At 41.5% G+C, this 27,657-nt stretch overlaps 1 protein-coding gene and 1 pseudogene across 2 annotated transcripts in view; one reads left to right on the top strand and one right to left on the bottom strand.

The window, feature by feature from the left end:
- PGBD2 (piggyBac transposable element derived 2) overlaps positions 1-26,899 on the top strand; it is a 32,769-nt gene extending 5,870 nt beyond the window's left edge. The window contains exons 2-4 of one of the 2 annotated variants that reach the window (XM_028092345.2): positions 14,515-14,574; positions 15,524-15,587; positions 23,840-26,899. In XM_028092345.2, coding sequence (XP_027948146.1) covers positions 15,571-15,587; positions 23,840-25,604 — 1,782 coding nt within the window. In that variant the 5' untranslated portion in view covers positions 14,515-14,574; positions 15,524-15,570 and the 3' untranslated portion in view covers positions 25,605-26,899. The remainder of the gene's footprint in view (positions 1-14,514; positions 14,575-15,523; positions 15,588-23,839) is intronic. The other variant, XM_028092344.2, reaches the window with a different exon arrangement.
- LOC114200299 (ubiquitin-ribosomal protein eL40 fusion protein pseudogene) lies at positions 11,016-11,466 on the bottom strand (annotated as a pseudogene).
- Positions 26,900-27,657: the final 758 nt, after the last annotated feature.

Here is a 27,657-nt window from a genome sequence, read left to right as displayed (position 1 = left end):
ATAAGACAAAATCAGAGAGGGAGACAAACCATAAGAGACTCTTAACTCTAGGAAACAAACAGGGTTGCTGGAGGGGAGGGGGGTGGGGGGATGGGGTAACTGGGGTGATGGGCATTAAGGAGGGCACTTGATGTAATCAGCACTGGGTGTTTTATGCAACTGATGAATCACTAAACTCTACCTCTGAAACTAAAAAAAAAAAAAAAATTGCCAAACTAGTATATGCAAAGTGATATCTCAATTGTGGTTAAAATTTTTATTTCCTGAATAGTAATGAGATTGACTGTCTTTGCATGTTTGTGTGCTGTTTGTATTTCCTTTGAGAAGTGCCTCCTGATATCCTTTCGCCCATTTCCCTGTTGTGTTAATTATGTTTTTCTTAATTGTTCCTGTGATTTTATATGTCTTAAATTCTTTATATCTCCTAGATACTAATCCCTTGTATCTGTTACAGATAGCTTTTTCTATTTATGAGTTTCTCCTGATGAACCAAGAAGTTCTTAGTTTAAACGTGGTGTAATTGATCAATCATTTTCGTTATGTTTAATACTTTCTGCAGACAGATGTGGTTCCCCAGGTAGATGTGACTCCCTTTACGAGCACATCTAAGCAAGGCTGGAGCTGGATCACAGTTCTGCTTCAGGGTCCACAGCTGGGACTAAGGTGAGCAGGTCCGCCTCCCAGGTCTTGGATAGGTGTGTCTCCTCCTGGTCCCCTGGGCTTTCCCTAGACTGGCAGAGAGAGGCTGAAACCAAGTCTCCGGGCCGCTTAAGGGTCCATAGCTGACACTGACATTGGCAGGCCCAATACCAGAGGCATGGATGGGGATTGCTGGGTTCCTGAGTGAGCAGGACTAAGGGCAGGGCTAGAGCTTGGACACAGAGCTTCACTGGGATCCATAGTCTGGTCCAAGGCTGGCAGGCCTGTTACAGGGGTGTGTACAGTGTGGCTCTTCCGGAGTTTCCTGGCACATGGCACTGGTTGCAAGAAGAGGACCAAGTAGACCTAGAGCTGAGTCCCTAGCGAGTTGGGGCTACTTGTGGATGAGAGGACAGGTCACATTTGGTGAGCTTGCAACCAGAGTGTTGGCCTATCTTTTCAAAGAAGAGACCCTTGGTCTTGGGGTTCATCTGGGTTTTGAAGCCTTCTATCTGGATCCCAAAGCGCCTACAAAAGCACTTTTTCCACAGTTGGCTGCTAGATCTTTGTGTAGGGAGACACAAGCTGGGGATTTTCTGTTCTGCCATCTTGCTGACATCATTGCTGTTTATATAAGATCGACTCAAAATGTCAGTTCTGCTGTTCAAGTCTCAGGAATTTTGTCTGCTTGATCATTAATCTCTGAAAGAGATACATTGAAATCTGTCATTATTGGTGATAGATTGGTTAGTGTCAGTTACTTTTTATTATTATTATTATTATGTTAATTACCATACATTATTTCATTAGTTTTTGATGTAGTGTTCCATGATTCATTGTTTGCGTATAACACCCAGTGCTCCATGCAGAACGTGCCCTCTTTAATACCCATCACCAGGTCCATCCCCCCACCCCCCTCCCCTCTAGAACCCACAGATTGTTTTTCAGAGTCCATAGTCTCCCCCTCCAGTTTCCTCCCCTTCATTCTTCCCCTGCTGCTATCTTCTTTTTTTTTTTTTATAACATATAATGTATTACTTGTTTCAGAGGTACAGGTCTGTGATTCAACAATCTTACACAATTCACAGCGCTCACCATAGCACATACCCTCCCCAATGTCTATCACCCAGTCACCCCATCCCTTCCACCACCCACCACTCCAGCAACCCTCAGTTTGTTTCCTAAGATTAAGAATTCCTCATATCAGTGAGGTCATATGATACATGTCTTTCTCTGATTGACTTATTTTGCTCAGCATAACACCCTCCAGTTCCATCCACGTCCTCGCAAATGGCAAGATCTCATTCCTTTTGATGGCTGCATAATATTCCATTTGTGTGTGTCTGTGTGTGTGTGTGTAATAAATAATATATATAGTATACAATATATATATAATACAATATATAATATTCCACTGTATGTGTATATATATATATATATACATATATGTGTGTATATACCACATACATATATATATATATATACCGTATCTTCTATATCCATTCATCTGTCGATGGCCATCTTGGCTATTTCCACAGTTTGGCTATTGTGGACATTGCTGCTATAAACATTGGGGTGCACGTACCCCTTCGGATCCCTACATTTGTATCTTTGGGTAAATACCCAATAGTGCAATTGCTGGGTCATATGGTAGCTCTATTTTCAACTGTTTGAGGAACCTCCATACTGTTTCCAGAGTGGTTGCACCAGCTTGCATTCCCACCAACAGTAGGAGGGTTCCCCTTTCTCCGCATCCCCGCCAACATCTGTCGTTTCCTGACTTGTTAATTTTAGCCATTTTGACTGGTGTGAGGTGGTATCTCATTGAGGTTTTGATTTGGATTTCCCTGATGCCGAGCGATGTTGGACACTTTTTCATGTGTCTGTTGGCCATTTGGATGTCTTCTTTGGAAAAATGTCTGTTCATGCCTTCTGCCCATTTCTTGATTTGATTATTTGTTCTTTGGGTGTTGAGTTTGATAAGTTCTTTATAGATTTTGGATACTAGCCCTTTATCGATATGTCATTTGCAAATATCTTCTCCCATTCTGTCGGTTGTCTTTTGGTTTTGTGGACTGTTTCTTTGCTGTGCAAAAACTTTTTATCTTGATGAAATCCCAATAGTTCATTTTTCCCTGGCTTCCCTTGCCTTTGGTGCTGTTTCTAGGAAGAAGTTGCCGCGGCTGAGGTCGAAGAGGTTGCTACCTGTGTTCTCCTTTAGGATTTTGATGGACTCCTGTCTCACGTTTAGGTCTTTCAACCATGTGGAGTCTATTTTTGTGTGTGGTGTAAGGGAATGGTCCAGTTTCATTCTTCTAAATGTGGCTGTCCAATTTTCCCAACACCATTTGTTGAAGAGACTGTCTTTTTTCCATTGGACATTCGTTCCTGCTTTGTCAAAGATGAGTTGACTGTAGAGTTGAGGGTCCATTTCTGGGCTCTCTATTTTGTTCCATTGATCTATGTGTCTGTTTTTGTGCCAGTACCATACTGTCTTGATGATGACAGCTTTGTAATAGAGCTGGAAGTCTGGAATTGTGATGCCACCAGCTTTGCTTTTCTTTTTCAACATTCCTCTGGCTATTCGGGGTCTCTTCTGGTTTCATACAAATTTTAGGATTATTTGTTCCATTTCTTTGAAAAAAGTGGATGGTATTTTGATGGGGATTGCATTGAATGTGTAGATTGCTCTAGGTAGCATTGACATCTTCACAATGTTTGTTCTTCCAATCCATGAGCATGGAACGTTTTTCCATTTCTTTGTGTCTTCAATTTCTTTCATGAGTATTTTATAGTTTTCTGAGTACAGATCCTTTGCCTCTTTGGTTAAATTTATTCCTAGGTATCTTACAGTTTTGGGTGCAATTGTAAATGCGATCGACTCCTTGATTTGTCTCTCTTCTGTCTTGTTGTTGGTGTGTAGGAATGCCACTGATTTCTGTGCATTGATTTTATGTCCTGCTACTTTACTGAATTCCTGTATGAGTTCTAGCAGTTTTGGGGTGGAGTCTTTTGGGTTTTCCACATACAGTATCATATCATCTGCAAAGAGTGAGAGTTTGACTTCCTCTTTGCCGATTTGGATGCCTTTGATTTCTTTGTGTTGTCTGATTGCTGTGGCTAGGACTTCTAATACTATGTTGAATAGCAGTGGTGAAAGTGGACATCCCTGCCATGTTCCTGACCTGGGGGGAAAAGCTCTCAGCTTTTTCCCATTGAGAATGATATTCGCTCTAGGTTTTTCATAAGTGGCTTTTATGATGTTGAGGTATGTACCCTCTATCCCTATACTCTGAAGAGTTTTGATCAAGAAAGGATGCTGTACTTTGTCAAATGCTTTTTCTGCATCTACTGAGAGGATCATATGATTCTTTTTTTTTTTTTAAGATTTTATTTATTTATTAGAGAGAGAGAGCGCACATGAGAGGGGGGAGGGTCAGAGGGAGAAGCAGACTCCCCGCCGAGCAGGGAGCCTGATGTGGGACTCAATCCCGGGACTCCAGGATCATGACCCGAGCCGAAGGCAGTCGCTTAACCAACTGAGCCACCCATGCGCCCGAGAGGATCATATGATTCTTGTTCTTTCTTTTGTTAATGTATTGTATCAAGTGATTGATTTGTGGATGTTGAACCAACATTGCAGCCCAGGGATAAATCCCACTTGGTCGTGGTGAATAATCCTTTTAATTTACTGTTGTATCCTATTGGCTAGTATTTTGGTGAGAATTTTTGCATCCATTTCATCAAGGATATTGGTCTGTATTTCTCCTTTTTGATGGGGTCTTCGTCTGGTTTTGGGATCAAGGTAATGGTGGCCTCATAAAATGAGTTTGGAAGTTTTCCTTCCATTTCTTTTTTTTGGAACAGTTTCAGGAGAATAGGTATTAATTCTTCTTTAAATGTTTGGTAGAATTCCCCTGGCAAGCCATCTGGCCCTGGGCTTTTGTTTGTTGGGAGATTTTTGATGACTGCTTCAGTTTCCTTAGTGGTTATAGGTCTGTTCAGGATATCTATTTCTTCCTGCTTCAATTTTGGTAGTTGATACATCTCTAGGAATGCACCCATTTCTTCCAGGTTATCTAATTTGCTGGCATAGAGTTGCTCATAATATGTTCTTAGAATTCTTTGTATTTCTTTGGTGTTGGTTGTGATCTCTCCTCTTCATGATTTTGTTGATTGGGGTCATTTCTCTTTTCTTTTGGATAAGGCTGGCCAGGGGTTTATCAATCTTGTTAATTCTTTCAAAGGACCAAGGTCCTAGTTTCATTGATCTGTTCTACTGTTCTTCTGGTTTCCATTTCATTGATTTCTGCTCTGATCTTTATTTCTCTTCTCCTGCTGGGTTTAGGCTTTATTTGCTGTTCTTTCTCCAGCTTCTTTAGGTGTAGGGTTAGGTTGTGTATTTGAGACCTTTCTTGTTTCTTGAGAAAGGCTTGTATTGCTATATACTTTCCTCTTAGGACTGCCTTTTCTGTATCCCAAAGATTCTGAACAGTTGTGTTTTCATTTTCATTGGTTTCCATGAATTTTTTTAATTCTTCTTTAATTTCCTGGTTGACCCATTCATTCTTTAGTAGGATTCTCTTTAGCCTTCATGTATTTGAGTTCTTTCTGACTTTCTTCCTGTGATTGAGTTCTAGTTTCAAAGCATTGTGGTCTGAAAATATGCAGGGAATAATCCCAATCTTTTGGTACCGGTTGAGACCTTGATTTGTGACCTAGGATGTGATCAATTCTGAAGAATGTTCCATGGGCACTAGAGAAGAATGTGTATTGCGTTGCTTTGGGATGGAATGTTCTGAACATGTTGTGAAGTCCATTTGGTTCAGGGTGTCATTTAAAGTCTTTATTTCCTTGTGGATCTTTTGCTTCGATGATCTGTCCATTCCAGTCAGGGGTGTGTTAAAGTCCCCCACTATTATTGTATTGTTGTCAATGTGTTTCTTTGCTTTTGTTATTATTTGCCTTATATAATTGGCTGCTCCCATGTTAGGGGCATAGATATTTACAGTTGTTAGATCTTCTTGTTGGATGGACCCTTTAAGTAGGATATAGTGTCCTTCTTCATCTCTAATTACAGCCTTTGTTTTACAATCTAATTTGTCTGATATAAGGATTGCCACCCAGCTTCCTTTTGGTGTCCATTGGTGGTAAATGGTTTTACACCCCCTCACTTTCAATGTGGGATTAGACCCAATGTCTTTGGGTCTAAAATGAGTCTCTTGCAGACAGCATATTGATGGGTCTTGTTTTTTAATCCAATCTGATAGCCTGTGTTTTTTGATTGGGGCATTTAGCCCATTTACATTCAGGGTAACTATTGAAAGATGTGAATTTAGTGCCATTGTATTGCCTGTAAGGTGACTGGTACTGTATATTGTCTGTGTTCCTTTCTGATCTATGCTGCTTTTAGGCTCTCTCTTTGCTTAGAGGACCCCTTTCAATATTGCTTCTAGGACTGGTTTCATGTTTGCAAATTCCTTTAGTTTTTGTTTTGTCCTGGAAGCTTTTTATCTCTCCTCCTATTTTCAGTGACAGCCTAGCTGGGTATAGTATTCTTGGCTGCATATTTTTCTCGTTTAGTGCTCTGAAGATATCATGCCAGTCCTTTCTGGCCTGCCAGGTCTCTGTGGATAGGTCTGTTGCCAATCTAATGTTTCTACCATTGTTGGTTACATATCTCTTCTCCCGAGCTGCTTTCAGGATTTTCTCTTTGTCTCTGAGACTTGTTAGTTTTACTATTAGATGTCGGGGTGTTGACCTGTTTTTATTGATTTTGAGAGGGGTTCTCTGCGCCTCCTGGATTTTGATGCCTGTTTCCTTCCCCACATTAGGGAAGTTCTCTGCTATAATTTGCTCCAACATACGTTCTGCCCCTCTCTCTCTTTCTTCTTCTCGGATCTCAATTATTCTAATGTTGTTTCATCTTATTGTGTAGTTTATCTCTCGAATTCTGCCCTCGTGATCCTGTAGTTGTTTCTCTCTCTTTTTCTCAGCCTCTTTATTTTCCATCATTTTGTCTTCTATATCGCTGATTCTCTCGTCTGCTTCATTTATGCTAGCCGTTAGTGCCCCCATTTTTGATTGCACCTCATCAATAGCCTTTTTGATTTCGACTTGGTTAGATTTTAGTTCTTTTATTTCTCCAGAAAGGGTTTCTCTAATAACTTCCACGCTTTTTTCAAGCCCAGCTAGTATCTTTAAAATCATGATTCTGAACGCTAGGTCCGACAACGTACTAATGTCCGTATTGAGTAGGTCCCTGGCAGACGGTACTACCTCTTGTTCTTTTGCTGAGGTGATTTTTTTTGTCTTGTCTTTTTGTCCAGAGGAGAATAAATGAATGAGAGAACAAAATGCTAACAGGTTAATGACGTCCCCAGCAAATATACTCTATGCAAATCAGAAAAGACCTGAAACCAGGGAAAAGAAAGGGAAAGAAAGAGGAAAAAGATCAAAACAAAACAAAACAAAAAACACAGAATATGATCAAATATGATCAGGCTAGTGCATCAATCAGTGCCACAGACTAGATTTTGGGCGTATTTTGGTCTATTAGAAGAAAGTGCCTCCTAAAATTTTAAGGGAAGAAAGACTTATATATGTACAAAATAAGGGTTGATACAATGAAGGGATGGAAGATGACTGTAAAGATGAAAATTATAAAGGATTTTATAAAAGGAATTGATAAGATAAGTTATTTGAAAAAAGAAAGAAGATTTAAAAAAGAAAAAGAAAAAAAAAGGGAGAGAATGTTATCAGGCAGGAGACTAGAACAAAGCCATATACTAGTGATTTAGGGTATATTTTGATCTGTTAGAAGAAACCGTATCTCAAAATTTTAAAGAGAGAACAACTTATATATATATATATATATGCCAAAAATAAGGGTAACTACTATGAAGGAATAAAATATGATTCTAAAAATGAAAAATAAAAAAATTTTTTAAAAAAGGGATTGATAAGATGTTGGTTGAAAAAGGGAAAAAGAAAAATTCACAAAAAAAAACAGTTAAAAAAATTAACTTTGAAAAACTAATGAAAAACTAATGAATAAAAAAGCCATGAAATCTATGTACAGTATTCCCCTAGCGCTGGAGTTCTTCTGTTCTCCTTGATTGGTAAACTTGGTCTTGGCTTGCTGGCTGTTCTGCTGATCTTCAGGGGCCTGTTGCCGTGGTTCCCAAATGTCTTTGCTGGAGGTGGAATTGCCCCGCCCTTGTGGTCCGGGGTAAGCAATCTGCTTGGGTTTGCTCTCAGCTTTTTTCCCTGCAAGCTCTTGGCACAGCTTTGGAGGACCGGAGTGAAAATGGTGGCCTCCCAATCTCCACCTGGAGGAGCTGAGAACTCGGGGACCCGCTCCTCAGTGCGCCCCCAGAGAAAAGCAGTCACTCCCATCTCCCCGGTCTCCGGCCGCACTCCGTGCTCACCTGGCCTGTGACGGAGTGTTTCTATCTCTGGCACCCGACCCCGTGTGGAGTCTCCAAACCCAGCAGATCCCTGCGGTGCGCTCCCGCGCCGCTCCTCCTGGGGGAGGAAGGGGAGTCTCCCCGGCTCTGCCACTTGTTAGGTTCCTCCTGCAGGAGCAGTGGCCCGACTGGGCCGTGGATCACAGTTTATGGCAACCCTGAGCTGAGAGCCCGCGCCTCGGCTCCATCTCTGCACCCAGCTTCCCTGCTCCGATACCTGGGAGCTCTGCCGCACTCAGGCACCCCCAGTCTTTCTGTGACCCCAAGGGTCCTGAGACCACACTGTCCCGCGAGGGTTCCACCCCCTGCTTAGCCACTGGAGCGACGTCCCTCAGTGGAGCTGACTTCTAAAAGTTCCGATTTTGGGCTCCGCGGCTCTATCACTTGCCAGAAACGGCGGACGGAGGCCCCCTCCCCCGCCGTCTATCCTCCCGAATATCACCTCGGGTTCACTTCTCCACACGTCCTACCTTCCAGAAGGTGGTCGCTTTTCTGTTCAGAGCGTTGTTGCTATTCTTCTCTTCGATCTCCTGTTGAGTTTGTAGGTGTTCAGAATGGTTTGATCCCTATTCAACTGAATTCTTGAGACCAGACGAAATCCAGGTCTCCTACTCCTCCGCCATCTTGCTCCCTCCAATGCTTCTGTATTTTTAATTATAAAAATTAACATAAAATAAAATTTACTATTTTAACCACTTTTCAGTAGTGTTAAGCGTGCTCATCTTGCTGTGCTGCCAATCTTCAGCACTTTTTATCTTGGCAACATTGAAACTCTGTGCCCATTAAACATCATCTTCCCATTTCCCCCTCCTCCCTCCCCTGGTAACCATCATTCTACTTTCTATTTCTGTGAATTTAAGTACCGTAGATTCCTCATATAAATAGACTCTTACTGTATTTATTTTTTCATGACTGGTTTATTTCATTTAGCATAACGTTTTTAAGTTTCAGCCATGCTATAACATGTGACTAGATTTCCTTCCTTTTTAAGGCTGAATCATATTCCATTCTAAGTATATACCACATTTTCTTTAGCCATTCATCTTTGGTGGACATTTGATTTGCTCCCACCTCTTGGCTGTGATGAACAGTGCTGCTACGAAGATGGATGTCTCTTGGAGACCTTTCTTTCAATTCTTTTGACTGTATGCCCAGAAGTAAGATTGCTAGATCATGTGGTCGTTCTATTTTTAATTTTTGGAGGAACTACCATACTGTTTACGTAGTGGTTGCACCATTTTACATTCCTATCAGCAATTCACAGGCATTCTAACTTCTCCATATCCTCACCAATATTTCTTATTTTCGTTTTGTTTTTGTTTTTTTATAGTGGTCATCCTAATGGGTATGAGGTGATACCTCATTGTGGTAGTGATTTGCATTTTTCTAATGATTAGTGATACTCAGCATCATTTCATATGCTTATTTTCATTTTGTTTTTGTTTTTTTATAGTGGTCATCCTAATGGGTATGAGGTGATACCTCATTGTGGTAGTGATTTGCATTTTTCTAATGATTAGTGATACTCAGCATCATTTCATATGCTTATTGGCCATTTGTATATCTTCTTTGGAGAAATGTCTTCACAGGTTCTTTGTGCATTTTTTTATTGGGTTACTTGTTTTTTTGCTGTGAAGTTGTAGGAGTTATTTGTATATTAACTTCTTGTCAAATAATATAGTTTGCAAATATTTTTTATATTCTGTTAGTTGTCCCTTCACTCTCTTGATTGTATCCTTTAATGCATGCTTAAGTTTTATGTAGCCCCATTTGTCTATATTTGCTTTTTTGCCAGTGCTTTGGTATCATAGTCAAGAAATCATTGTCAGATCCAGGAGTGCCTGGGTGGCTCAGTTGTTTAAGTGTCCGATTCTTGATCTCAGCTTAGATCTTGATCTCAGGGTCATGAATTCAGGCCCTGCATTGGGCTGCACACTGGGTATGGAGCCTACTTAAAAAAGAAAGGGAGAGAGGGAGGGAGAAAGGAGAGAAATAAAGAAATCATTGTCAGATCCAGTATTGTGAATCTTTTCCATATGTTTTCTTTGAAGAATTTTATAATTTTAACTCTTACGTTTAGGTCTTCGATACATTTTGAGTTAATTTTTGTATATGATGTAAGGTAAGAGCCCACCTTTATTCTTTTGCATGTAGATACCCAGTTTTTTCACCACCATTTGTTAAAGCGACTGTCCTTTCCCTATTGGGTAGTTTTTACATCCATTTTGAAGATTATCTGACCATATACATGAGGGTTTATTTCTGGCTCTGTTATAATTCACTGGTCTCTCTGTCTTTATACCAGTGCCACACTGTTTCTATTTCTTTAGCTTTGTAATATCTATTGAAATGAGGAAATTTCAAAGTTGAATTCTCCAACTTTGTTCTTCCTTTCCAAAATTATTTTGGCTATTTGGGGTATTTTGATACCAAATGATTTTAGGATGGATTTTCTATTTCTGCAAGAAAAAACATGCTTTTGGGATTTTGATAGAGATTGCATTGAATCCATAGATTACTTTGGGTAGTATTGACATTTTAGCAATATTAAGTCTACCAACCCATGAACACAAGATATCTATTTTTTGTGTGTGTTTTTTAAAAAATTACTTTATGTTTTGTCATTTTCAGTGTAAAATTCTTTCACCTCTTTGGTTAGGATTCTTCCTAAATATTTATTCTTTTCAGTGCTGTGGTAAATGGAGTTGTGTTCCTAATTTCCACTTCAAATTGTTAATGTATAGAAATGCAACTGATTTTTGATGTGTTGATTTTGATTTCTGCAACTTTGCTGATCTTGTTTATTCTAACCTTTTTTTTTTTTTTTACTGCTCCAGTCAATGAAAGGGAAACTTTATTGAGGCCCCAGGCCCTTGGGGCTCGGGCAGGAGGCTACCCTGCGGGCAAAGGAAGAGCTGGTGGAGGGGCCTTATTTGACCTTCTTTTTGGGGCGCAGGTTGTTGGTGTGGCCGCACTTCTTCTTGCGGCAGTTGACAGCACGGGGTGCAGGCAAGCGTAACACTTGCGGCAGATCATCTTGCCACAGTTGTATTTCTGGGCCAGCTGGCGGAGGGAAGGCTCAATGATGCCACCCCGGAGGCAAAGCATCAAGTGCAGGGTGGACTCTTTTTGGATATTATAGTCTGATGGAGTACGGCCATCTTCCAGCTGTTTGCCTGCAAAAATCAGACGCTGCTGGTCAGGCGGGATGCCCTCCTTGTCTTGGATTTTGGCTTTGACATTCTCAATAGTGTCACTGGGCTCGACCTTGAGGGTGATGGTCTTGCCCGTCAGGGTCTTCACAAAGATCTGCATCTCTGTGTCTGCTGGCGCGAATCCGCAAGGCCGCCGCTACCAAACCACTCGACCACCTCGTTGAAGAGAAAGAGCTATTCTAACTTTTTTTTTTAATCTTTAGGCTTTCTATATAAGATCATGCTATCTGCAAATAGATAATTCTACTTCTTTCTTTCCAGTTTGGATGCCTTTTATTTCTTTTTCTTGCCTAATTGCTCTAAGACTTCTAGTACTATGTTTAATAGAAAGACCAGAAGAAGCAACTTTATCTCGATCCTGTTTCTAGAGGAAAAGCTTTCAGTCTTTCACTGTTTTGTATATTAGCTGTGATTTTTTTTTCATATCTGGTCTTTATTATGTTGAGTTGGTTTCCTTTTATTCATAGTTTATTAAGATTTTTTATCATGAAAGATTTTTTTCATATTTGTTTTATTGAGTTGTTTCCTTTTATTTGTAGTTTATTAAGATTTTTTTATCATAAAAGTGTTGAATCTTGTTAAATGTTTTTCTGCATTATTTGATGTGAACATATGGGTTTTTGCCTTTCATTCTCTTCATATGGTATATTACATTGATTTTTTTTCTCATGTTGAACTATCCTTCCATTACAGAAATAAATCCCACTTTGTTGTGGTATATAATCCTTTCAATGTACTATTGAATTTACTTTGCTAATAATATTTTCTTGAGGATCAGTATTCATCAATATTGGTCTTTAGTTTTCTTCTAGTATCTTTGGCTCCATTATTGTATTTTTCAGCTCCAGAATTTGTTTGCTTCTTTTTTATGGTTTCTATCTTTTTGTCAATATTCTTATTTTGTTCATTCATTTCCTGATTTTGTGTCTCTCTTGTTCTCTTTTAGCTCATTGAATATCTTTAACAAATTGTTTTGAATTCTTCACCAAGAAATTCAGCAGTCTACCTTTCTTTAGGACCCATTTCTGGAGTTTTATTTTGTTTCTGTCATTGGACCATGTTTCCCAGTTTCTTTGTATGCTCGTGATCTGTTGTTGAGATTTGGCCATTCATACAAAACAAAACAAAAAACAGCCTCCTCTCTCAGTCTTTATGGACTGGCTTTGTTCCGGGGAATACTTTGCCAGTCAGCTCACCTAGAAGTTTGGAACCTCACCAACATTTTCTGGTGATATAGTTTCTGGACTTGAGTATGTACTTTTAATTGTCTCAATTTCCATGAGCAGCTTGTCCTGAATTTCTTCTCAGAAGTGTATAATCTTATCTCTCCCTGGCATCTTCATGTAAAACTGAAGAATTTCTGCAGCTCTGGTGTACTGTGACACCTGCCTACATTTTCAGTAACCTCCAAACTGCTGCCATTCCCATCAGTGCTCCACATCTGATGACACAGAAATCTATCCCTCAGGCAGCCCCCAGACAAGCCAGAATGTTGGACTCATAGTCTACTCTGATTTCCATCCCAAGGGAGGAGTCACTGTATTTACCCTAGTTGTACCTTACTGATCTGACTAGGGAGAGAGCCATCTGTGCACAAAATGCCATGAACTTTTCTACCCTTTTCAGTGGAATCCCATCTTATTTTTCTGTTGGCCTGGGTCCTACACCATTTCAAGTGGTCTCTAGAGTTCTCACAAAGGTGTTCAGGTTCATATATTGTTGTTAACTTGCATTTCCATGGGGGAATGAGGGCCTGGAGCTTAGTAGTCCACCATCTGCTGACATCACCTCCTCTATATTTGTCTTTTGAACCATCCTCACATTCCATTCTTTTCTTTTAATATCCTTATCAGGCTTTGGTATTGGAGTAATGCCATCTTAGGAGTTTGAGGTGTTCCTTCTCTTTGTGGTTTTTTTTCTTTTTTGGATGAGTTTGAGAAGAACTGGCATTAATTGTTCCTTATTTATTTTTAAAGATTTTATTTATTTATTTGAGAGAGAGAATGAGATAGAGCATGAGACGGGGGAGGATCTGAGGGAGAAGCAGACTCACTGCTGAGCAGGGAGCCTGATGTGGGCCTCAGTCCCAGGACTCCAGGATCATGACCTGAGCCGAAGGCAGTCGCTTAACCAACTGAGCCACCCAGGAGCCCCTAATTGTTCTTTAAATGTTTGGTAAAATTCACCAGTGAGTGCATTTGGTGTTGGGATTTTGCTTTTCATTTTTGTTTTCTCGTTTGTTTTTTGGTTGGGAGAGTTTGCATTACTGATTCAGTCTTTCTGCTAGTAATTGGACTGTTCAAATTTTCTGTTTCTCCTGGTTCAGTCTTGGTAGATTGTGTGTTTCTGAGAGTTTATCAACTTTTTCTAGGTTGTCTGGTTTGTTGGCATATAATCAGTAACCATTCATAGTAGCCTCTATGATCTTTTGTTTCTGTGGTATCAGTTATAGTTTCTCCTCTTTCATTTATAATTTTGTTGATTTGGGTTCTCTATTTCTTGGATACTGTAGCTAGAAATTTGTCAGTTTTGTTCATCTTTTCAAAAAACTAATTCATAGTTTTGTCAATCTCGCCTATTATTTTTCTGTTCTCTGTTATTTTTGCTCCAGTCTTCTATTTCCTTTCTGCTGCTAACTTTGGGCTTAGGTTATTCTTTTTTAAAAATTTTAATTTAATTTTAAATTCCAGTATAGTTAATATACAGTGTTATATTAGTTTCAGGTGTACAATATAGTGATTCAGTACTTCATACATCACCCTGTGCTCATCATAAGTGGCCTGCCGTCCTTAATCCCCATCACCTATTTGACCCATCTTCCCACCCACCTCCCTTCTGGTAGCCATCAGTTTGTTCTCTGTAGTTAAGAGTCATTTCTTGGTTTCTCTCTCTCTCTCTTTTTCTTCCTTTGCTCATTTTTTTTCTTAAATTACACATGAATGAAATCATATAGTATTTGTCTTTCTCTGACTCACTTATTTCACTTAGCATTATACTCTAGCTCCATCCATGTTGTTGTAAATGGCAAGATTTCATTCTTTTTTTATGGCTGACGTGTGTGTGTGTGTGTATGTACATATATATACATATATATATATAATCACTTCTTTATCCATTCATCTATTCTTTTTATAGTTCCTTGAGGTGTAAAGTTAAGTTTTTTATTTCAGATCATTCTGTTTTCTTTACAGACGTGTTTATAGCATTAAGCGTCTCTCCTAGAAATCTTTTGCTGCTACTTAAATGTTTTGGTATGTTGTGTTTCTTTTTTCATTTGTTTCAAGATACTATTATTTATTTGAGAAAGAGAGCACACTAGTTGGGGGGGGGCAGAGGGAAAGGGAGAGAGAGAATCTTAAGCAGGCTCCATACTCAGTGCAGAGCCTGCTGTGGGTCTCAGTCTCACAGTTCTGAGATCATGACCTGAGTCAAAATCAGGAGTTGAATGCTTAACCAACTGAGCCACCCAGGTGCCCCTCAAGATACTTTTTAATTTCCCCTTTAATTTTTTCTTTGATCCACTGGTTGTTAAGAGAATGTTGTTTCATAGTTAGTTAGTTCTTTATACATCTAGGACTTCACTATCTAACACAGTGGCCACTGGCCAAGCACACGTGACTATTTTCATTAAAATTACATAAAATTAAAAGCTCACTTTCTCAGGCATGCTAGCCATATATATCAGATGTTTAATAACCACATGTGGCTCATGGCTACCATATTGGGCAGCATTGTTAGAAAATACTTAAATTATTACAATAGGTTCTATTGAGTCAACCAGGTGCAGTTTTGTCCCCCATGGGACACATGGCAATGTCGAGAAACATTTTTGATTTCCACAATTAGGGGATCGATGTTCTACTGGTATCTAGTGGGTAGAGACCTGGAAAGCTAACATTCCATAATACACAGAACAGCCCCACAGAGCAAAGGCTCATCCAGCCCACATGCCAATAGCTCTGATGGTGAAAAACTTTGCCCTACAATATATTTTGGTGTGAGGTAGAGAATTCATTGTTTTTCCCTCTGATTAGCCAGTTGACTAGACACTGTCTCCTGTGTGTACTCAATCCATCCCCTTCTGGTTGCTGGTGAACCCTAAGCTAGAGATGTCTTTTCCCTTAAATGGTAGAGAGGGTCCTATTGCCTTGCTAATTAAGATACAGTTTTTTTAAAAAATAAACTTCTATTGTCTTACAGATTCTTTGACTCTGCACATATAGACAACTCTATGTTCCCAGTTCATCATGGCTTCAACTTCAAGGTAAGTGTGTTTGAAGAAAGGCTTTATGCAAGTAATTACTCCTCTCTTTTTGAAAGGCCAAGCCCATGACATTTTTAGCCCTTAGTCCAGCTGGCCTCACTAAACATTTGGTGTCTAGGAAGGAAAAAGGAAGAAGAGGAGAAAAGAGAGATTGGAGAAAAGATGAGGCAGGTAAGGTAGTGTATGTGGTATGGGTGTGGTTCTGTAGCTCCAGTGTCTACACTGTATTTAAAAATGTGATGTACTGTCCTCATCTTTTTTTTTTTTAAAGATTTATGTATTTATTGAGAGAGAGAGAGAGCACAAGTGGGAGGGGCAGAGAGAGAAGGAGAGCACACTCCAGGCTGAGCAGAGCCTGATGTGGGGCCCAATCTCACGACCCTGAGATCAGGACCCAAGCTAAAACCAACAGTTCGTCACTTAACTGACTGTGCCACCCAGGCTCCCCTTCCTCATCTTTTAATGCACAAGATGGTTGCTGTTGGGCTGCCTTAGTCCCTGCAAGCTTTGCCACTCAATGAGTCTTTTTTTTTTAAGTTTTTATTTAAATTCTAGTTAGTTAACATATACTGTAGTATCGGTTCAGGACTAGAATTTAGTGATTCATCACTTACCTATAATACCCAGTGCTCATCACAACAAGTACCCTCCTTAATACCCATTACCTATTTAGCCTGTCCCCTGCCCATCTCCCCTCCAGCAAGCCTGTTTGTTCTCTATAATAAAGAATCTCTTGTGGTATACCTCCCCCTCTTTTTTTTAGTTCCTTCCCCTGTATTCATCTGTTTCTTTTTTTTCTCTTAAAATCCATATATGAGTGAAATCATATGGTATTTGTCTTTCTCTGACTGACTTACTTTGCTTAGCATACATAATACCCTCTAGTTCCATTCACATCAATGCAAATGAGAAGATATCATTCTCTTTGATGGCTGAGTAAAATTCCATTGCATTCACCGCATCTTTGTGGATCTGTCAGTCTGTGGGCATTTGGACTCTTTTCATAGTTTTGCTATTGTTGATAGTGCTGCTGTAAACATTGGGGTGCATGTGCCCCTTCAAATCAGTATTTTTGTATCCTTTGGGTAAATACCTAGTAGTACAATTGCTGGATCATAGGGTATTACTATTTTTACTATTTGAGGAACCTCCATACTGTTTTCCAGAGTGACTACACCAGTTTGCAGTCCCACCAACAGTTTAAGAGGGCTCCCCTTTCTCTGCATCCTTGCCAACAGCTATTGTTCCTGGTGTTGTTAATTTTAGCCATTCTGACAGGTGTGAGGTAGTATCTCATCCTGATTTTGAATTGTATTTTCTTGATGATGAGTGATGTTGAGCATCTTTTCATGTGTCTGTTAGCCATCTGGATGCCTTCTTTGGAAGAATGTCTATTCATGTCTTCTGCCCATTTCTTAATTGGATTATTTGGTTTGTGGGTATTGCGTTTGATAAGTTCTTTTTAGATTTTGGATACTAACCCTTTATCAGATATGTCATTTGTAGATATCTTCTCCCATTCCGTAGATTGCCTTTTAGTTTTATGGATTGTTTCCTTCACTGTGCAAAAGTCCCAATAGTACAGTTTTGCTCTTCTTTCCCTTGCCTCTAACAACATATCTAGTAAGAAGTTGGTAAGGCAACTTCAAAGAGGTTGGTGCCTGTGTTTTCCTCTAAGATTTTGATGGATTCCTGTCACATTTTGGTTCTTTATCCATTTTGAGTTTATTTTTGTGTATGATATAAGAAAGTGGTTCAGTTTCTTCTCCATGTGACTGTCCAATTTTCCCAACACCATTTGTTGAAGAGACTTTCTTTTTCCCATTGGATATTCTTTCCTGCTTTGTTGAAGATTAGTTGACCATATAGGGCTGCATCCATTTCTGGGTTCTCTATTTTGTTCCATTGATCTGTGTGTCTGTTTTTGTGCTAGTACCATAATGTCTTGATGATTACTGTTTTGTGATATAGTTTAAAGTCCAGAATTGTGATGCCTCCAGCTTTGGTTTTGTTTTTTGAGATTGCTTTGGTTATTTGGGATCTATTGTGGTTCCATACAAATTTAACTGTTGTTTGTTCTAGCTCTGTGGCAAATACCTCTGGTATTTTGATAGGGATTGCATTAAATATATAGTTTGCTTTAGGTAGTGTAGACATTTTCCCATTTGTTCTTTCAATCCATGAGCATGGAATGTTTTCCCATTTCTTTCTGTCTTCCTCAATTTCTTTCATAAGTGTTCTATAGTTTTCAGAGTACAGATCTTTTACCTCTTTGGTTAGGTTTATTCCTAGGTATCTGTTTTGGTGCAACTGTAAATGGGATCAATTCCTTGATTTCTCTTTCTGCTGCTTCATTATTGGTGTATAGAAATGCAAGAGATTTCTACATTGATTTTGTATCCTGCAACTTTACTGAATTTGTGTATCAGTTCTAGCAATTTTTTGCTGGAGTCTTTTGGGTTCTCTAGAGTATCATGTTGTCTGCAAATAGTGAAAGTTTGACTTCTTTGTGGATTTGAATGCCTTTTGTTTCTTTTTGTTGTCTGATTGCTGAGGCTAGGACTTCTGGTACTATTTTAAATAACAGTGGTGAGAGTGGACAATCCCTATTTTGTTCTTGACTCTGGAGGAAAAGCTCTATTTGTCCCCATTGAGGATGATATTAGTGAGTCTTTCATACATGGCCTTTATGATGTTGAGGTATGTTCCCTCTATCCCAACTTTGTGGAAGGTTTTTATCAAGAACGGATGTTGTACTTTGTTAAATGCTTTTTCTGCATCTATTGAGAGGATCATATGGTTCTTACCTTTCTTTCATTAATGTGGTGTATCATGTTGATTGATTTGCAAATGTCAAACAATTCTTGGAGCCCAAGAATAAATCTCATTTGATTGTGCTGAATGATTCTTTTAGTGTAGTGTTGGATTTAATTTGCTAGTATGTTGTTGAGTATTTTTGCATCCATGTTCATCAGGGATACTGGCCTCATCGGGATCTCTCTCTGGTTTTGGAATCAAGGTGATGCTGGCCTCATAGAATGAGTTTGGAAGGTTTTCTTCCATTTTTATTTTTTGGAACAATTTGAGAAGAATAGGTATTAACTCTTCCTTAAATGTTTGGTAGAATTTCCCTGAGAAACCATCTAGCCCTGACTTTCATTTGTTGGGAGATTTTTGATTACTGATTTAATTTATTTGCTGGTTATGGGTCTGTTCACATTTTCTATTTCTTTCTGATTCACTTTTGGTAGTTTATATGTTTTTAGGAATTGATCCATTTCTTCCAGATTGCCCACTTTGTTGGCATATTAGTTTTCATAATATTCTCATAATTGTTTGTACTTCTGTGGTATTGGTTGCAATCTCTCCTCTTGCATTTGTGATTTTATTTATTATTTGGGTCCTTTCTCTCTCTCTCTCTCTCTCTCTTTTTTTTTTGGTAAGTCTGGCTAGGGGATTATCAATCTTATTAATTCTTTGAAAGAACCAGCTCCTAGTTTCACTGATCTGTTCTAGGCTTTTTTGTCTTTGTATCATTTATTTCTGCTCTAATCTTTATTATTTCCCTTCTGCTTGCTTTAGTCATTATTTACTGTTCCTTTTCTAGCTCCTTTAGGTATAAGGTTAGGTTGTATATTTGAGACTTTTCTTGCTTCTTGAGGTAGGCCTGTGTTGCAGTAGACTTCTCTCTTAGGACTGCTTATGCTGTATGCCACAAATTTTTGGCCTGTCCTATTTTCATTTTCATTTGCCTCCATGTGTTTTTTTTTATTTCTTCTTTAATATGAATTAAAAATATGAATTTGTGTTTGTGTTACTTGTAAAGTCACTGTTCCTGTAGATTTTCTCTGTTCCTTTCCTGTCTTCGTTGGCTTGTTGTCTTTCTTTCCCTCTCAAAGGGTCCCCTTTAATTTCTTGCAGGGCTGATTTAGTCGTCATGAACTCGTTTAGTTTTTGTTTGTCTAAGAAACTCTTCATCTCTTCTCCTATTCTGAATGAGAGCCTTGCTGGATCAAGTATTTTTGGCTGCAGATTTTTCCCATCCAACATGTTGAATATATCATGCATCACCCTTCTGGCCTGTTAAGTTTCTGTGGAGAGATCTGCTGCTAAACTTATTTGTCTTCCCTTGTAATTTAGGGATTTCTTTTCCCTTGATGTTCTCAGCATGTTTTCCTTCTCTCTATATCTTGCAAATTTTACTACAATATGTCTTGGTGTTGCCCTATTTTTGTCGATTTTGGTCAGAGTTCTCTGTGCCTCTTGGATTTGGATGTCTGTTTCCTTCACCAGATTAGGGAGGTTTTTCAGCTATAATTTCCTTAAGTAAACCTTCTGCCCCATTTCTCTCTTCTTCTTCTGGGACTCCTATGATATGAATGTTGTTATGCTTTATGATGTCACTGAGTTCCTTAAGTCTACATTTGTGATCTAATATTTTTCTTTCTCTCTTCTTTTCAGCTTCATTATTTTCCATAATTCTATTTTTTATATCACTTATTTATTCTTCTGTTTCTTCCATCCTTGTGGTCATTACATCCAATCGGTTTTGCCTCTCGGTTATAGCACTTTTTATTTCACACTGACTAGTTTTTAGGTCTTATCCCCATGGTAAGGGACTCTCTGGTGTCTTCTATACTTTTTTCAAGCCCAGTTAGTATCCTTATGATTGTTGTTTTAAAATCTGGGTCAGGTATATTACTTATATCTGTTTTGAATAGATCCCTGGCTTGGACCTTTTCTTGTTCTTTCTTTTGGATGAATTCTTCCCTCTTGGCATTTTGCCTAAGTCTCTGCCTTCCATGTGTTAGGAAAGCCTTTATGTTGCCACCTCATTAGAGTAAGGGGCTTATTAAGAAGAGGTCATTAAAAAAAAAAAGAAAAAGAAGAAGAAGAGGAGGACATATACTGACCAGGGCCTGGAACTGCGGGAAGTGTTTCTGATATATGCTGTGTGCACTCTGCTGCTGTGTTTTGACTGCTCTTTCCCTCAGGTCGGTCCTCTGCAGAGTTTCACCCTACCTTCAGTGAGGAGTGTTTGACCCTTGTGCAGTATGTGGTGAGGCTTAAGTAGGTGTGCTGTAGTCTCCTTGTTAAAAAGGCTAGATCCAGGGGCCCCCTGGGTGGCTCAGTCAGTTAAGCATCTGCCTTCGGCTCAGGTCGTGATCCTGGGGTCCTGGGATCAAGCCCTGCACTGGGCTCTCTGCTCGGTGGGGAGTTTGTTTCTCCCTCTGCCCCTCCCCCTGCTTGTGCTCCCCTCCCCCTCAAATAAATAAGCAACCTTTAAAAAACAAAAAAAGGCCGGATTTAGTATCTACTAGAGCTGGTTTTGGTATCACTCTATGGTTGGTAGACGTGGGTGTGGGGAGTTTGAGCTGGTTTTCTGGGGGAGAGGCCCAACTGCTGCTCTGGCTTTCCGTCACACTTGCCCTAGTGAAAAAGGACCTGCACAGTTTAAGAGGGTGGGGCTTGGTGTAAGTGTCTGAAGCCCCCACTGTGTGCACTGTACTGCTCACTGGAGCCCGTCAGTGCTGACTGGGGCGGGTGGGGGAGGCAGATTAAAATGGCATCACCCACTCTCTGTTCCCTGGAGAGGGGAGTTCGTGCCCACTGCTATCCAGGAAGCCCTCACAGAAGAGGGAGCCGTCTCCCCTCACTTGTCCCCAGCTTCCTTCAGATCCCTACCTTCACCCCATGTCCGAGCTGCCCACCCAGTGGCACAGTGCTCCTGTTTTATTTCATGCATGCTGGCTGGGTTTCAGAACTGCAGATTTTAGGGATCCGGCGCATCATGGACCTGCACTAATCCTCTGGGGGAGTGTCTAGCCACACTGTGGCTGGTGCCACCTTGTCCCTGAAGGGCAGTCACCCGAACACGGGGGCTTGCGGTTCCTGGTAAAGCACAGTATCCGATGTCCAGGTTAGCTGTACTCAGCAGCTGCCTGTGCTCCTATGGTAATGGGCAGGGCAGCTCAGTGGTGTCTGCTGGCTGTTTTGTCCCTGGAGGGGCAGTGCCACCTCTCCAAAAAGAGCATCTGTCTCTCCCAGTGGGACCCACGGGATCATCAGACCACTCTGTCTGCTCCTGGGCTTCTGCCCCCCTTCTCCACAGGGGCACCTCTGTGCTGGCCAGGCTCCACCCATGGTGATGGTGTGCACTTCCAGAACTTCAGACTTTGAGCTCTACTGCTTCTAAGAGCTTGCTATAATCAGCCCCTCTTGTTTCCTTACCTCAGTGGTTTTGGGGAAATGTTTTTCTTGTGCAGTACCCTCTGCATGTACTCCCTCACGTACTCTTTCTCTCCTCACTCCCTGATCAGGGCTCCCTCCCCTCCCCACCACCCACGATTCTTTCCTCCCCCAAATCCTGTCTCCACACCCCCTACCTTCCACAATGTAGCCTCTTTTCTCTGTCTAGGTGTGCACTTTACTCTTTCAGTCCTCAGATTGATTTCCTAGGTGTTCAGAATGATTTGCTATTTATCGAGCTGCGTTCAAGGCACGAGGAAAGCATAGGGTCCCCCTACTCCTCCTTCATCTTAACTCCTCCTACCCTTCTCCAGGACTCTGAACAGCCATGTACAGAAGGTGTTTGGAGGCCGCGGTGCAAACAGCAGCTTAGGTAGTGAGACTGGTGTGCCAGCCTGAGCCTGTGCCAGCCCGGATCTGCTGCTACAAACCAGGAGAGGCTAGGGGGCTTGTGAAGATGGCTACTCTCCCCCGCAAACCACTCAGTCTGAGGTCCGTGGGAAAGGCTGCAAGTTTTTTCTCCCTTCCTGGCCCACACAGAGCATGAGAAATACCTTACTTCTGCTGAGGTCAGACCTGTGCTCTAGCTTCTGCCACAGATGTTGATGGAGTCAGTGTCCAGGACGTGAGGTTGGAGTGGGTGTATAGTGCAGTCTGGACTCCAAAGTCCAAGGGCAGGTCTGCAGAGAAATCAGCTCTGTGGTAAAGCCTGTGTCCTCCCTCCGGTTTGAAATTCTTCTCATGAGGAGGTTGGGCTGGAGTGGCACAGGGCAGCTGGAATACCCACCTTCCCCGCCCCATCCATCCTCACAACCAGATAGGCCTCAGCGCCATGTTCCATCCACTCTAGAGGGCTTCCTGGGACAGCTGAACACAACTGAGTGTCCTGACGAGGGCTTCTAGAGCCCTGGAGGCCTGGGCTCTGCTCTCCTCCTTTTATTACCTCGAAAGCCTCCTTGCTGTTTACAGATAGCAAGTCCCTTCAGGCTCAGGGCCTTGTACCTGCAGCTCTTTCTCTCTGCCTGGGACACCCTGTCTCTAGCCTTATTCTCTTTTTCAGGCCAGCCACGTTGTGAGCCTTCACTCATTATCCATGTAAAAATAGCGACTCCAGTGCTACTCTTTCACCATATTCTCTGTCCCTTATCCAGGATGGCGCCTTTCACAGCCTGATGCCATCCTGCATAGCTACTTGTTTCTTGAACTGTCCTCTCCCTCCAGTTAGAAGCGTTGCTGTGCAGGTCAGGAGTGGAGTGTGTGCCCACTGCCAGTCCCTGGGAAGTGCCTCCTTGTGGTTGGTGCTCATGAAATACAAGTGTCTCCTGACATCCAGTTAGTTCCCCTCTGTGCAGGGAGAGTTAGGATAGCAGGGGTTTCCATGTTTCTGGAGTCTGTTTGGCTTCTGACTTGCAGCTAGGATATAGTAAGATGTCTGATATTGAGGGAACCATCTGAAAATCTGTCTGAATCTGTTCGGTTCCTGAATTGGGGTAGAGAGAGTTCAACTAGGGAGAGTTTGAGAACTTGGGAAAGAGGAAACTTCTAATTGATAAATTAATAAGGGAAAGGGAAGACCCAGATAAGACTGAGGGATGAAAGTAGAGCTGCTGGGGCCACTGAGTCAGGAGACATCCATGGGTGTGACTTCAGCAGCCCAGGCTCCCTGGCAGTGGTTACTGGTAGCTGGGGGATGACAGTGGCACCTGGATTTATCCCTACAGGTGATCCTCTATTCAAAACACTTTAAGAAGGAAGGAAGAATGGAATGTCTCCTTAGAATCCCTCCCCTTAAAATACTTTTGCACTTTGAAAGAGCAATCTGTGCTGGCCTGCCAAACTCCCTCACCTGGCCCTGGGCCTGGTGGTGCTGCGTCTGAGATGCTGTTTAGGCTCAGGTGCTCTGCAGTGGGAGTGCCTCCTCGCAGGCAGTCCTTTAACAGAGTTTTCTGCTGACACACCGTCCCCTGTGTGGCCTCTTCACATTTTGCTTCCTGTCTTTGCAGCACCTTCATTGTTGGGAGAGGTGCCGGTTCAAAGCCAAAGTCTACGAAGCTGCTGGAGGTTCTGAATGCACTGGAGGAGGAGGAGTCCAGCCACAGCAGGGAGGAGATCTTCATTGCGCCGCCCGACAATGCCTCAGGGGACTTCACTGATGAGGACTCAGGTGATGAAGATGGCCGGCGAGGCTCCCACCTGCCCGGCAGTGTCCTGCACGCCTCTGTGGTGCCCGAGGACTCTGGCACCGAGGAGGAAGAGGAAGATGAGCTGCAGCTGCAGCCAGCCATGAAGAGGCAGAAGGCAGTAGCGGAACCTCAGCGTATTTGGACCAAAAGAGATATCCGACCCAACTTCAGCAGTTGGACTGCATCAGATCCTCATATAGAGGATCTCAAAAGCCAGGAACTGAGTCCTGTAGGCCTCTTCGAGCTGTTTTTTGATGGAGGAACAATTAATTTCATAGTTAATGAAACCAATCGTTATGCCTGGCAGAAAAATGTCAACCTCGGGCTCACAGCCCAGGAATTAAAGTGTGTTTTGGGCATTTTGATTTTAAGTGGGTATATATCCTATCCGAGGAGAAGGATGTTTTGGGAAACATCCCCTGATTCACATCACCATCTTGTGGCTGATGCAATTAGAAGGGACAGATTTGAACTGATCTTCTCGTACCTGCATTTCGCAGATAACACAGAGCTGGATGAAAGTGATAGGTTTGCCAAAGTGAGGCCTCTCATTGTCCGGATGAATTGCAATTTCCAGAAGCACGCACCCTTGGAAGAGTTCTACAGCTTTGGTGAGTCCATGTGTGAGTACTTTGGGCACCGGGGATCCAAGCAGCTGCGTGCAGGGAAGCCCATGCGGCTGGGCTACAAGATCTGGTGTGGGACAACCAGCAGGGGCTACCTGGTGTGGTTTGAGCCCTCCCAGGGCACGCTGTTCACCAAATCACATGGGGGCCTGGACCTAGGAGGCAGTATGGTAGTCAAGTTTGTGGATGCGCTTCAGGAGCGTGGCTGTCTGCCATACCACATATTCTTTGACAAGGTTTTTACGAGTGTCAAACTCATGTCCATTTTGAGGAAAAAGGGAGTGAAGGCCACAGGAACTGTTCGTGAGTACAGGACTGAGCGATGTCCCCTCAAAGATCCCAAAGAGCTTAAGAAAATGAAGAGGGGCTCATTTGATTATAAAGTGGATGAGAGTGAGGAGGTTATTGTGTGCCGCTGGTATGACGGCAGTGCGGTCACCGTCTGCTCCAATGCTGTGGGCATAGAGCCAGTGGGGCTGGCCAGCCATCATTCCGGAACCACCAAGACACGGGCCCAGGTCCATCAGCCATCCCTGGTGAAGCTGTACCAGGAGAAGGGGGGCGGTGTCCGTCGGATGGACCAGAACATGGCTAAGTACAAGGTGAAGATCCGGGGCATGAAGTGGTACTCCAGCTTCATTGGCTACGTCGTTGATGCCGCCCTCAATAATGCCTGGCAGCTGCACAGGACCTGCAGCCACGATGCCCAGGTGGATCTCCTGGCCTTCCGGAGGTATGTGGCCTGCGTGTACCTGGAGAGCAACGCTGACGTGTCCTCCCAAGGGAGGCGAAGCAGGCGGCTAGAAACTGAGAGCCGCTTTGATATGGTCGGGCACTGGATAGTCCACCAGGACAAGAGGACCCGGTGTGCCCTCTGCCACTCACAGACCAACACCCGCTGTGAGAAATGCCAGAAGGGCGTCCATGCCAAGTGTTTCAGGGAGTACCATATCCGGTGATGCACAGATAACTTGGTTTCTGAGATGTTAACAGCTAATTACATACAGTACGTGGAAGACTTGGTTTTGTATCCGGAAAAAGAGACCTGAATCTCTAACGATTTGCTTTTGTATTCCCCCCATCTCCATTACAGTTATCTTTTTGTTGTCTTCTGTGATGTCTGCATGTAATATAAATTAATATTTATATTGGTAATTACAGATGTTTATAAATCTCTAGATTATACTGTTATTTATTTCAATGATGAGCCCCTTTTTGTATAAGTAAAAATCTTGCTTTGGGTTTTACCTGAGTCCTAGTAAAGAAAATCAAACAGAGCCAAAAACTTAGAGAAACTTTCATGAATACTAAGAAAAGTTTTATAATTGTATGCTATTGTTTATAATCTAAGGGCAATAGTATATAAGAATGGTATTAATATGATGAAAGATATTTTATCATATTTATTTCACTTTAACACTAGCAGTCTGTCCAAGGATAGATAATCTGCCTTGTATTTACCCAAAGGGCTACATTTGTAGAGTTCCTATTTTCTTGATAAAAATATTTTCCTAATTCAAGTATATCCTTATGGAATCCATTTTTATAACTAGTGTGAGATAGGAATCTGTCCCCCTGCCCCCAAAATAGTGGTTTGCATCATTTGTAAAAATATGTGTATTTCCCCACTGATTTAAATTCTATCTATATGAATTCCTGAAATTTGGGGTTAAGTATTGAAACATAGAAAATAATTTATGTTGGAAAATAGTGGGATATATTCCAGAAGAATAAAAGAAATATATGTAAAAATTTGGACCTAACAAAAATCAAAGAAAGCATGTTGAGTGTCTTCTCTTTATTTGGGAAAGAACTTTCTACAACAGCACATATTTAAGAGGGGGCACATCAGTATATTCAGTTGTACAAAACTAACATTGACATTCATTACCGAAGTTAAAAAGCAAATAGAGAAAATATATTCTAAATTATTACATTTAGGGGCACCTGAGTGGCCCAGTCAGTTAAGCATCTGCCTTCGGCTCAGGTCATGATCCCAAGGTACTGAGATGGAGCACCGCATTGGGCTCCCTGCTCAGTGGGGAGCATGTTTCTCCTCTCCCTCTGCCTCCTGCTTGTGCTCTCTCTCAAATAAATAATCTTTAAAAAAAAATAAATTATTACATGTATGGTAATATGGTCAGGAAATAAAAGATTACATACACACAGATGGCAAGGGTAAAATGTACAATGCTATTGAAAAATGATGGAAGATAAAAACAAATGAATAGTCAGTATATGTAAGAGGCTCCACTCTGTTGACAATAAAATTCAAATAAAAGCAATACTAGATATCTTTTTTTTTTCTTTTTACCAAATACATTTGTTATTTATACACCATTGCTGTTGGTGTGGGTGTAGGAAGGTGGCAAACTCATGCAGTACCTGAGGGGGTGTAAATCTGTACATCATTTCTGAAGGCAATCTGATAAGATCTATCAAAAATCTTCAAACCCGTTCATTACTATAAAGTAAAGCAGATATTTTATAGTCCATAGTCCATAGTGATGTAAGTTTTTAAAAGGAGGGAGGGAGGACAGGTCCTTTCTTCAGTAGAATCCCAGTTAGTGTTCCTCTTCTGGACTACATTTGGAAGAGGGTATATTGCCTCTCCAAGGACAAAAGACCTTGCAGGTGCCAGCAAATGGCCTCATCAGCAGGGGACAGAGGTACGTGCAGAGGGTGGATAACCTGGCCGCTGCTTTTCGCTTTTTGTTTTTTAAAGATTTTATTTGGGGCACCTGGGTGGCTCAGTTGGTTAAGTGTCTGCCTTCGGCTCAGGTCATGATCCCAGTGTCCTGGGATTGAGCCCCGTATCAGGCTTCCTGCTCAGCAGGGAGTCTGCTGCTGCCTCTGCCTCTGCCTGCCTGCCTGCTTGTGGTCACTCTCTCTCAAATAAATAAAACTAAGAAAAAAGATTTTCTTTGAGAGCAGGGGGAGGGGCAGATGGAGAGGGAGAAGCAGAGTCCCTGCTGAACAGAGAGCCGGATGCAGGACTTGATCCCAGGACCC

This window comes from Eumetopias jubatus, unplaced genomic scaffold (genome assembly GCF_037043125.1).
Source record: "Eumetopias jubatus isolate StellerSeaLion01/CBP00866 unplaced genomic scaffold, mEumJub1_p1.0 scaffold_5, whole genome shotgun sequence".
Lineage (NCBI taxonomy): Eukaryota > Metazoa > Chordata > Mammalia > Carnivora > Otariidae > Eumetopias > Eumetopias jubatus.
This window is presented reverse-complemented; position numbering and strand designations above follow the sequence as displayed.